The sequence below is a fragment of the Pristiophorus japonicus genome, chromosome 16, assembly GCF_044704955.1.
Source record: "Pristiophorus japonicus isolate sPriJap1 chromosome 16, sPriJap1.hap1, whole genome shotgun sequence".
NCBI lineage: Eukaryota > Metazoa > Chordata > Chondrichthyes > Pristiophoridae > Pristiophorus > Pristiophorus japonicus.
Window position 1 is genome coordinate 129,734,046 of NC_091992.1, and position 12,930 is coordinate 129,746,975.

Consider the following 12,930-nt stretch of genomic DNA (forward strand, 5'->3'; position numbering starts at 1 on the left):
CAGGACTGACATATCAAGAAAGACTGGATCAACTGGGCTTGTATTCACTGGAGTTCAGAAGAATGAGAGGGGATCTCATAGAAACGTTTAAAATTCTGACGGGTTTAGACAGGTTAGATGCAGGAAGAATGTTCCCAATGTTGGGGAAGTCCAGAACCAGGGGTCACAGTCTAAGGATAAGGGGTAAGTCATTTAGGACCGAGATGAGGAGAAACTTCTTCACCCAGAGAGTGGTGAACCTGTGGAATTCTCTGCCACAGAAAGTTGTTGAGGCCAATTCACTAAATATATTCAAAAAGGAGTTAGATGTAGTCCTGACTACTAGGGGGAATCAAGGGGTATGGCGAGAAAGCAGGAATGGGGTACTGAAGTTGCATGTTCAGCCATGAACTCATTGAATAGCGGTGCAGGCTCGAAGGGCCGAATGGCCTACTCCTGCACCTATTTTCTATGTTTCTATGTTTCCTGTACTATGTGGGAAGTCAGGGACGCTTCCGGTGTCCCTGACGACGAGGTGTGCGGGAAGTGTATCCGACTCCAGCTCCTGACGGACGCATTGCGGCACTGGAGCTGCGGGTGGATTCACTCTGGAGCATGCACAATGCTGAGAATGACGTGACTAGCACGTTTAGCGAGTTGGTCTCACCGCAGGTGAAGGGTACACAGCCAGATAGTAAATGGGTGACCAGCAGGAAGAGCAGTGGTAGGAAGGTAGCGCAGGGGTCCTTTGCGGTCATGCCCCTGCAAAACAGATACGCCGCTTTGGGTACTATTGAGGGGGATGACTCATCAGGGGGGTGCAACAGCAGCCAAGTTCATGGCACCGTGGGTGGCTCTGCTGCACAGGAGGGCAGGAAAAAGAGTGGGCGAGCTATAGTGATAGGGAATTCGATTTTAAGGGGAATAGATGGGCGTTTCTGCGGCCGCAACCGAGACTCCAGGATGGTATGTTGCCTCCCTGGTGCAAGGATCAAGGATGTCTCGGAGCGGGTGCAGGACATTCTGAAAAGGGAGGGTGAACAGCCAGTTATCGTGGTGCATATAGGTACCAACGATATAGGTAAGAAATGGGATGAGGTCCTACGAGACGTATTTAAGGAGCTAGGAGCTAAATTAAAAAGTAGGACCTCAAAGATAGTAATCTCAGGATTGCTACCAGTGCCACGTGCTAGTCAGAGTAGGAATCGCAGGATAGCTCAGATGAATACGTGGCTTGAGGAGTGGTGCAAGAGGAAGGGCTTCAAATTCCTGGGACATTGGAACCGGTTCTGGGGGAGGTGGGACCAGTACAAACCGGACGGTCTGCACCTGGGCAGGACCGGAACCACTGTCCTAGGGGCAGTGTTTGCTAGTGCTGTTGGGGAGGAGTTAAACTAACATGACAGGGGGATGGGAACCTATGCAGGGAGACAGAGGGAAGTAGAATGGGGGCAGAAGCAAAAGATAGAAAGAAGAAAAGTAAAAGTGGAGGGCAGAGAAATCCAAGCAAAAAACAAAAAGGGCCACATTACAGAAAAATTCTAAAGGGGCAAAGTGTGTTAAAAAGACAAGCCTGAAGGCTCTATGCCTCAATGCGAGGAGTATTCAGAATAAGGTGGACGAATTAACTACGCAGACAGCAGATAACGGATATGATGTAATTGGCATCACAGAGACATGGCTCCAGGGTGAACAAGGCTGGGAACTCAACTTCCAGGGGTATTCAACATTTATGAAGGATAGGCAGAGAGGAAAAGGAGGAGGGGTGGCATGGCTGGTTAAAGAGGAAATTAATGCAATAGTAAGGAGGGACATTAGCTTGGATGATGTGGAATCGGTATCGGTGGAGCTGCGGAATACCAAAGGGCAGAAAACGCTAGTGGGAGTTGTGTACAGACCACCAAAAAGTAGTAGTGAGGTTGGGGACAGCATCAAACAAGAAATAAGAGATGTGTGCAATAAAGCTACAGCAGTTATTATGGGCGACTTTAATCTACATATTGATTGGGCTAACCAAACTGGTAGCAATGCGGTGGAGGAGGATTTCATGGAGTGTATTAGGGCTGGTTTTCTCGACCAATATGTCGAGGAACTAACTAGAGAGCTGGCCATCCTAGACTGGGCGATGTGTAATGAGAAGGGGCTAATTAGCAATCTTGTTGTGCGAGGCCCCTTGGGGAAGATTGACCATAATATGGTAGAATTCTTTATTAAGATGGAGAGTGACACAGTTAATTTGGAAACTAGGGTACAGAACTTAAGGAAAGGTAACTTCGCCCATAATAACTGCTGTAGCTTTATTGCACACATCTCTTATTTCTTCTTTGATGCTGTCCCCAACCTCACTACTACTTTTTGGTGGTCTGTACACAACTCCCACTAGCGTTTTCTGCCCTTTGGTATTCCGTAGCTCCACCTATACTGATTCCACATCATCCAAGCTAATGTCCCTCCTTACTATTGCATTAATTTCCTCTTTAACCACCAATGCCACCCCTCCTCCTTTTCCTTTCTGCCTATCCTTCCTAAATGTTGAATACCCCTGGAAGTTGAGTTCCCAGCCTTGTTCATTCTGGAGCCATGTCTCTGTGATGCCAATTACATCATATCCGTTATCTGCTGTCTGCGTAGTTAATTCATCCACCTTATTCCGAATACTCCTCGCATTGAGGCATAGAGCCTTCAGGCTTGTCTTTTTAACACACTTTGCCCCTTTAGAATTTTTCTGTAATGTGGCCCTTTTTGTTTTGTGAATTGGCTAGAGTAGACTGGCAAGGGATACTCAAAGGGTTGACGGTGGATAAGCAATGGCAAACATTTAAAGATCACATGGATGAACTTCAGCAATTGTACATCCCTGTCTGGAGTAAAAATAAAACGGGGAAGGTGGCTCAACCATGGCTAACAAGGGAAATTAAGGATAGTGTTAAAGCCAAGGAAGAGGCATATAAATTGGCTAGAAAAATCAACAAACCTGAGGACTAGGAGAAATTTAGAATTCAACAGAGGAGGACTAAGGGTTTAATTAAGAGGGGGAAATAGAGTACGAGAGAAAGCTTGCAGGGAACATAAAAACTGACTGCAAAAGCTTCTATAAATATGTGAAGAGAAAAAGATTTGTGAAGACAAATGCAGGTCTCTTGCAGTCGGATTCAAGTGAATTTATAATGGGGAACAAAGAAATGGCAGCCCATATGAACAAATACTTTGGTTCTGTCTTCACGAAGGAAGACACAAATAACCTTCCGAATGTACTAGGGGACAGTGGATCGAGTGAGAAGGAGGAACTGAAGGATATCCTTATTAGGCAGGAAATTGTGTTAGGGAAATTGATGGGATTGAAGGCCGATACATCCCCAGGGCCTGATAGTCTGCATCCCACAGTACTTAAGAAAGTAGCCCTAGAAATAATGGATGCATTGGTGATCATTTGCCAACAGTCTATCGACTCTGGATCAGTTCCTATGGACTGGAGGGTAGCTAATGTAACACCACTTTTTAAAAAAGGAGGGAGAGAGAAAACGGGTAATTATAGACCGGTTAGCCTGACATCAGTATTGGGGAAAATGTTGGAATCAATCATTAAGGATGAAATAGCAGCACATTTGGAAAGCAGTGACAGGATCGGACCAAGTCAACATGAGTTTATGAAAGGGAAATCATGCTTGACGAATCTTCTGGAATTTTTTGAGGATGTAATTCGCAGAGTGGACAAGGGAGAACCAGTGGATGTGGTGCATTTGGACTTTCAAAAGGCTTTTGACAAAGTCCTGCACAAGAGATTGGTGTGCAAAAACAAAGCGCATGGTATTGGGGGTAATGTACTGACGTGGATAGAGAACTGGTTGGCAGATAGGAAGCAGAGAGTCAGGATAAACAGATCCTTTGCAGAATGGCAGGCAGTAACTAGTGGAGTGCCGCAGGGCTCAGTGCTGGGACCCCAGTTCTTTACAATATACATTAACGATTTAGATGAAGGAATTGAGTGAAATATCTCCAAGTTTGTAGAAGACACTAAACTGGGTGGCGGTGTGAGCTGTGAGGAGGACGCTAAGAGGCTGCACGGTGACTTGGACAGGTTAGGTGAGTGGGCAAATGCATGGCAGATGCAGTATAATGTGGATAAATGTGAGGTTACCAATTTTGGGGGCAAAAACACGAAGGCAGAATATTATCTGAATGGTGGCAGATTTGGAAAAGGGGAGGTGCAACGAGACTGGGTGTCATGGTTCATCAGTCATTGAAAGTGGGCATGCAGGTACAGCAGGCAGTGAAGAAGGTAAATGGTATGTTGGCCTTCATAGCTAGGGGATTTGAATATAGGAGCAGGGAGGTCTTACTGCAGTTGAACAGAGCCTTAGTGAGGCCTCACTGGAATATTGTGTTCAGTTTTGGTCTCCTAATCTGAGGAAGGGCGTTCTTGCTATTGAGGGAGTGCAGCGAAGGTTCACCAGACTGATTCCAGGGATGGCTGGACTGTCATATGAGGAGAGGCTGGATCAACTGGGCCTTCTCTACCACAGAAAGTTGTTGAGGCCAATTCACTAAATATATTCAAAAAGGAGTTAGATGTAGCCCTTACTACTAGGGGGATCAAGGAGTATGGTGAGAAAGCAGGAATGGGGTACTGAAGTTGCATGTTCAGCCATAAACTCATTGAATGGCGGTGCAGGCTCGAAGGGCCGAATGGCCTACTCCTGCACCTATTTTGTATGTTTCTATGTTTAAGATTAGAAGATAGTGAAACCTGATGAGACGAATGCCAACCCGTTATTTCACTCCCCACTGTGTAAAATGCGGGGATAAAAGTTGATTACTTACTGCTTAAAAATGACCTGCATGATTTCAAATTGCTTGTGTAACAAATTTAATCTAATTTGTAACAGCATCACCACCTTCACCAACTGCCACATATTTTTGAAGTTGTTTTATCTCCAGACCTATTGCTCTATTGTTTTATTTCCTTACAGATTTAAAACCTAGCCAGTTTTACACACTCATTAAAATCTCCACCGCAAAAACAAATCTACCTCAGTTAATGAAATTCTCAGTCAGAATATGGCAAAAAAAGGTTACCAGTTAAAGAAGGGAGCGTTATTTACAGCTTTCCTGTCTCAGGTGTGTAACAGTTTTGTCCAAAACCTGTAATAATTTGTTCACTTACCTCAGAATCTTTGTAGTAGCGTTCAGGAATTTCATCGTATGCAATGTCAATGAAACACACATCTCTTTCAACGTCTTTTGCCTCCGAATCGAAGATCTGCAACACATATGTATACAATATCTTTAATTATGCAAAATAACAAAACAGAACATAATAAAAATAGATAAGAACATAAGAAATAGGAACAGGAGTAGGCCATTTGGTCTCTCAAGCCTGCTCCGTCATTTAATAATATCATGGCTGATCTGATCATGGACTCAGCTCCACTTCCCTGCCCGCTCCCCATAACCCTTTGTTCCCTTATCGCTCAAAAATTGTCTAACTCCGCCTAAAATATATTCAATGACCCAGCCCCTACAGCTCTCTGGGGCAGAGAATTCCACAGATTTACAACCCTCTGAGGGAAAAAATTCCTTCTCATCTCAGTTTTAAATGGGCGGCCCATTATTCTGAGACTCTGTCTCCTAGTTTTAGTTTCTCCTATGAGTGGAAATATCCTCACTGCATCCATCTTGTCAAGCCCTCTCATTGGGCTCAAGTTTCGGCCTAAGTTGCTCCTATTTTTTTGGAGCAACTAGTTTAGAATGGAGCATCTTAGAAATTGCAATTCTCAGCATTTTGTTTGCTCCAGTTTTACTGAGTTTCATTGTCAAACAGATTTTTTTTTCAAAAGGGTTGTGTCCAGCTAGTTACGCCTGTTTTGCAAGTTTCGGCAGCGAAAACTTATTCCAAACTAACTTAGAATGGAGTAAGTGTAGATTTTTGTACGCTCAGAAAAACCTTGCCTACACTTATAAATCAGGCATAGGGAACGAAAGATGGGGGGAGGGGGGAAGGGGGGTTTACAAACATTAAAGACTTCACTTTTACAAATAAAGAGCCATCATCAATAATAAATGATAAATAAATCAATAAATCAACCAATAAAATCCCCCAAAAAATTAAAAAATTAAAAATCAAAAAATAATTTAAAAAATCAATAAATAAAAAATTACGTTTCTACTCACCGGCTGCAGCACCGGGAACATCCAACAGCGTGCTGGGATGGGGCCTACCCAGTGTCTCTCTGTCAGTGTCTCTCTCTCTCTCTGTCTCTGTCAGTGTCTCTCTCGCTCTCTGTCTCTCTCTCTCTCTGTCTCTCTCTCTCTCTGTCTCTCTCTGTCTCTCTCTCTCTGTCTCTCTCTCTCTCTCTCTCTCTCTCTCTGTCTCGCTCTCTGTCTCTCTCTCTGTCTCTGTCTCTCTCTCTGTCTCTCTCTCTCTGTCTCTGTCAGTGTCTCTCTGTCAGTGTCTCTCTGTCAGTGTCTCTTTCTCTCTCTGTCTCTCTCTCTGTCTCTGTCAGTGTCTCTCTCTGTCTCTCTCTCTGTCTCTGTCAGTGTCTCTCTCTCTCTCTGTCTCTCTCTCTGTCTCTGTCAGTGTCTCTCTGTCAGTGTCTCTCTCTCTCTCTGTCTCTCTCTGTCTCTGTCAGTGTCTCTCTCTCTCTCTCTGTCTCTCTCTCTGTCTCTGTCAGTGTCTCTCTGTCAGTGTCTCTCTCTCTCTCTGTCTCTCTCTCTGTCTCTGTCAGTGTCTCTCTCTCTCTCTGTCTCGGTCAGTGTCTCTGTCAGTGTCTCTCTATGTTTCTGTCAGCGAGGGGGAGAGGGGAGGGAAGGGAGGGGGGGCGGGGTAGAGGGAGGGAGAGGGAAGAGGAGAGGAGCTGGGAGGGGGGAGAAGAGGGGAGGGGCGGGGGGGGAGAGGAGAGGGAGACTGAACGGGCCGCACCGAAGACTTCGTGCGTGGCCCACCCCAGCAAGATGCCGGATGGGCGGGCGGGCCCCGCCGACAATGAGTGGGGGAGAGTGGGAGCTAAACGGGAGGGAGGGAAGGAGGCCCGAGTCCGATCTTCGCCCTGGCAGCCCATTCGGCCAGGGCTAGGGGTGCTTCGGGCCCCTCCCACACAGCCTCAGGGGCCTAGAGCTACAGTACATGCACGCACACTCTAGCAGAGGTCCCGGCGCTGAACCTGGCTCCGCCCCCCCCCCCCCCCATGCGTTCTGCTGCGCTGCGCCAAGGGCCTGGATCGATCAAACGTAGGGGAGAATATCAAGGGAAATAATAGGCGCCGTTTCTGTTCTTAAAAAGTCGGCGCACCACACGGAGATATACCGTTCTAACCCTGGGGGCAAACTTGGGCCCATTATCTTACATGTTTCGATAAGATCACCTCTCATTCTTCTGAATTCCGTTGAGTAGGTTGGGCCTATCTTCATAAGTCAAGCCCCCCATCTCCGGAATCAATCTTGTGAACCTTCTCTGAACAACCTCCAATGCAAATATATCCTTCCTTAAATACGGAGACCAAAACTGCACACAGTACTCTCGGTGTGGCCTCACCAATACCCTGTACAGTTGTTAGCAGGACTTCTCTGCTTTCATCCCCCTTGCAATAAAGGCCAATATTCCATTTGCCTTCCTGATTACTTGCTGTACCTGCATACTAAAATGCTGGAAACATTCAGCAGGTCAGGCAGCATAGGTAGAGAGAGAAACAGAGTTAACGTTTCAGGTCTATGACCTTTCATTAGATCTCTGCAAATGTTCAGGGAATGGAGGAGTCCACCTCCAACATGAGCACCACCGTGTCACAGGCAATGGCAACTATAGGCTCCTCCATGGATAGGATGGCCACCTACATGGAGCAGCTCGTGCACCATTCACAGGAGCACATGGTCTCTGTGGAGAATAGATAGCAGAGGCTCATAGACCTCCTCTCTAAAAGGGATGTCAGTATTGATGTGGATCCTCATACCCCACTGATGTGCAGCAAAGTGCTCTCCAGCTCCTTCGCAGCAGGGATGTGAACAGGCTAAATCCATAGGGGTATAGCGCCTTGTAGAAGCACGCAGAAAAGATGACAGGCAAGTAGATTCACAAGGGTAGCCACTTGAGTGTTTTATTCGATGTTTATGTAAAGTTTTCATTTTACATTTTCCATTAATGTTCTGTCAAACACAAAAATCTTTATTTCCAACACTTTCCAGGTCTTGGACAGATTTGTGTGCACCTTGGGAAGTGGCTTAGTGAGTTGCAGTGAATGATGAGACATAACGTTACCTCCAGCAATGGTGATGAGTGTGGTAGGAATGGCTTGGTCATTGCAGGGATGCTTTATGGTGTTGGTGTGGAGTTTTGCCAACCTGACGCATTATGTGGCAGCCATATGGGTGTACAGCGTAAAGTTATGTAAATCTGGCCATGATGAGGCCAGCCCTAGCCTCTCGGGCAGCAATGTGCTCGGGGGCTGATGCCCCGTGTCCTGTGCAGCATCAGGGGATTGCGGAGAAGGATGGTGTTGTTGTTGATGCTGCTGGTGTGCCTGGTGTTATGTTTTGGAGTCTCATTCAAGAGCAAAAGAATTACGGGTAGGAAATGAAAATTGATAAAGTGGATGTGTACACTGTGCAAGTATTTTGTGCAATAGGGAGTTGCCTTGCTGTGACAGGAGAAGCCAAGCTAAAGCTGAAGCACTTGGTTTGGATTTTGGAGGGATGGAGGGGAACAGAGCTGGAAGGCAGCAGGGCACAGACAGACTGGGTAAAATGCGAGGATAGGGGGAGAAAATGGAAAACTATCACAGCTAAAAGCAAGTATTATGCTTTTCTCAATAATCTGATTGTTCTGTAGTGCTGTGTGATTAGTATGGACTAATTAACAATGCTAGAAGCTCATGATATCAGCCTAATCGTATAAGATTGCAGACGTGCAGAGACACGATTTTTAATATAATTTTGGCACGGGGATAGCCGGGGCCTGAAGTCATTTTAGATTCATGTCTTTAAAATATTATAAGTTGGGACTGTTTTAATACATATCTATTTAGCACCAATTTCTGTGTGGTAACAACTAAACCAAAGTAAAAGTAAAAGTACCCGTGTAAAGAGTTGAAACAAATATATAAGAATGAAAGTAACCGTAAAGTATAATTTTGTCTAGGCCATCAGTAAAGGTTGTAACTTGGAACTGGTCTAAACTGAAATAACAGCAATAAATTAATTTAAATGTAAAAAGGAACGAACTGTCTTGCTGTTTATTTGTTCCTTAATCCTCCAAAGTTTCCTAGCAGAGAAAAGGCTTGTAGTCAGTCACCAATATAGCTTCTGACATCCTGTGAGAGCTTGTGAATGCTGTGAACCATGCAATTCAAAAGCAGTGACACAGTTACCAGCAATCAATCAGACATGTTACTAAGGATGAATTACATGCAAGATGTAATGTTGACTTGGTTACTGTAGAACAATGAGATGTCTGGACATGGTTGAACATAATTATTTTTATTTATATAGATTTAAAAAAATAGCATTTCTGGAACAGTAGCTTGCCCAGAATATTGTTGCGCTCTCAGTATTACAACACTGGTGCAGATTTCCTTTCATCACACACAGCAAGCTGGCCACAAATCATTGTAACATCACTACTGTATATAAAATATTTCAAAAAAGTATTTCCAAAAGGTAAAATAAAAGTCACCATTAGATGGAGCCTTGGAACCATGTCAGTGGAAAGGAGTAACAACATTCTGATTAACCCATTCTAATCATATTTTTGTCCATTTTAGCCATGAGCACTATCAGTGTCTGGCAAGATTGCCAACGTGTCATTCACTATTCTCCAGCTGAAATGGGCTGATGACCTGAGCCAGCGTCGTTCTTGAGCCAATTGGCCAGATGTGTTTGAATGTAGGCAAGAGTGACTTGTCCTCCTATATTCCCGCCTTTCCTGTGGGACACTAAATTCTACCACTCGGTGGAACAGCAGTTGAAGCACCTGCGCACTGAGCCAGTTATCCTGTATTGATACCAGGATTAAAGGCAGGGCATAGAAATATTTCACAATAGTCCCTGATCGATAGCAGAAAATATTTTGTTCCAATTTAATTCTGTAAGATGTGACTAAAGTGATTTGGAGGTAAAGTCAGAGAACAATTCCATAAAAGTCAGCATCATTCCTTTTGAAAAAGCAGCAATTAGGATGATTGAACTTAATTTCTTTGTGTTATGACCTGAATTTTGAATAATGCAAACTGGTTAATTTCACTATAAATATCACAATTGGCAATGGTGGGAAAATATTATTGCTGGGTTTTGCTGGAGAAAGAGTGTTACATACTTGTCCTAGAGACAGGCAAGAATACAAATGATATGGGATTGATATTCTATTGCTCAGTGGGCTGGGATATTTCTTCTGCTTATCTGGTCACAAAAGAAAATAATAGTCTGGATCTAACGGATGAGTATAAAATTAGTTATTCTACTCTGGTCCTTGGAACCATAATTTAAGCCACTGAAGACTTACTTACAGTCCAATGTATAGCAGATCTCTATATTTATGTCATTTCATCCCCCCTCCCATCACCACTAATTTTTCATTCAACTACACAAACCGCTGAGTGCACTGTTACTTTTATTTTTCTAATCCGAAAGCAGGTATGAAGGTGAAGGACAAACAACACTCAGCCTGTGACACAATCAAGCACTTTTGGGGTCAGATAAAGAATTGGTCAGATGTTATGCCGATCCTCTCATACACTGACATGAGACTATAGCTCTATTTCAACCTCACACAACTGCACAACCCACTACACAGTTCCGTTCCTCATTCTCTCTATCCTTTTAGTACCTCGGAGTTGGAACACCAAAGCAATGTCAAATTCAGAGACACTTATATACTGGGGCTACTGGCCATTGTGAATTAACTAGAGCTTGCTAAACACATTTCATTTGGATCCTAAGATTTCTTTAGGATGATAAATAATGTAATGAGTTTACGTTTTATGTTTATTGTTCAATAGCTATTTAACAGCCTCCTCCTGTTCCTATGTACTCCAGTTTGGACTTAGCAAGACTTAACTCCATTCCCCTGTATTTCAGTCATTGTAGTGCTCCTTTGTGTCTTAGGCTCTGCAGTGCTCTCTGGGCTGCTTGTCATTAAAGCACACCCCTGTATCATATTCATTACAGCACTGCCAATGATCTCAGTCACTTCAGCCCCTTGTCATATCTCAGTTGCTGTAGCCCCTCCTGCATCTCAGTCACTGCCGTATTCTCCTGCACCCAATTTCAATTGCACTGGGATACTAGTGTTGCTTGTCCAAATCTCCCTTATCCCAGTAATTGCTAATACCAATAAAAAGGTCATGTTTAGAAGAAGCAATTTCATAGCCCTGCAATTTTTTCCCCTTCAAGTATTTATCTAACTCCCTTTTGCAAGTTACTATTAAATCGGCTTCCAATGCTCCTTGAGGTAGTGCATTCCATATCTTAACACCATAACATATGGAAATTTTAACTTGAAAAGAAGGGGAAGAACTATAGAAAGGTACTGAATTTATCGATCAACTGATTGAGAAGATGGGGTGTGTATTTACTGAACAAAGTCAAACAGAGATTGACATATTTGGTCTAAATTACAAGAATTAAATAATTTGAGGATTTTTATTTTAAAGCTATTAAATATTTCCCCCCAGCTCTGTAGTTTCACTGCACCCATGCACTGTCCTCAGTCGAGAGAGTGCCCTTCAAGCTAATGGAAAAAAGCATCAGAGTCGTGGGGCTCAAGTTTCGGCCTGAGTTGTTCCTATTTATTTGGAGCAACTAGTTTAGAATGGAGCATCTTAGAAATTGCAATTCTCGGCATTTTGTTTGCTCCAGTTCTAGTCAGAATAGTTTCATTTTAGAACAGATTTTTTTTTCCAAAAAGAGAAAAGGGGGCGTGTCCAGCCACTTACGCCTGTTTTGCAAGTTTAGGCAGTGAAAACTTACTCCAAACTAACTTAGAATGGAGTAAGTATAGATTTTTGTATGCTGAGAAAAACCTTGCCTACACTTATAAATCAGGCGTAGTGAACGAGAGATGGGGGGGGGAGTTAACAAACATGAAACACTTCACTTTTACAAATAAAGAGCCATCATCAATAATAAATGATAAATAAATCAATAAATCAAAAAAAAATAATAAAATATATAAAAAATAATCAAAAATCAATCAATAAATAAAAAATTATTTCTACTCACCTACTGCAGCACCGGGAACCCCTCCAACAGCGAGCTGGGACGGGTCCCCTCCCAGTGTCTCTCTCTGTCTCTGTCAGTGTCTCTGTGTGTCTGACAGTGAGGGGTGGGGGGAGAGGGGGGGGAGGGAGAGGAGGGGGGGGAGGGAGGGAGAGGAGGGGGGTAGGGAGGGAAGGAGGGAGGGAGAGAGAGAGAGAGAGGAGGGAGGGGGAGGGGAGGGAGGGAAAGGAGGGCGGGGAGGGAGGGGGAGGGGAGGGAGAGGAAGGAGGGGGAGGAGGGAGGGGGAGGAGGGAGAGAGAGGAGGGAGGGGGAGGAGGGAGAGAGAGGAGGGAGAGAGAGGAGGGAGGGGGAGGAGGGAGAGAGAGGAGGGAGGGGGGAAGGGGGAAGGGGGAGAGAGGAGGGGGGAGAGGCCGCCGAGGCTGAACGGGCCGGGTCGGGCCACCGCCGCTGCTGACACTTCGGGTGGGGCCCGCACCCAGCGAGATGCCGGGCGGGCAGGCCCCACCGATAATGGGGAGGGAGGGGAGGCGGGGGTGGGGGTGGGAGAGAAGTGGGGGGGGGGGGAAAGAAGATGGCGGGGGCGGGAGGCTGAACGGGAGGGAGGTCCAGTCCGATCTTCGCCCTGTGAGCCCATTACCGATGATGGGGAGGGAGGGGAGGCAGGGGTGGGGGTGGGAGAGAAGTGAGGGGGGGGGAAAGAAGATGGCGGGGGCGGGAGGCTGAACGGGAGGGAGGTCCAGTCCGATC

The 12,930-nt window shown here is 45.1% G+C and overlaps 1 protein-coding gene across 1 annotated transcript in view; it reads right to left on the reverse strand.

Annotated features, from left to right (window-relative positions):
• The window catches only part of LOC139226830 (cytoplasmic phosphatidylinositol transfer protein 1-like), a 477,346-nt gene that overhangs the window by 37,274 nt on the left and 427,142 nt on the right, over positions 1-12,930 (reverse strand). Inside the window, exon 7 of the mRNA XM_070857884.1 lies at positions 5,144-5,239. Coding sequence (XP_070713985.1) covers positions 5,144-5,239 — 96 coding nt within the window. The remainder of the gene's footprint in view (positions 1-5,143; positions 5,240-12,930) is intronic.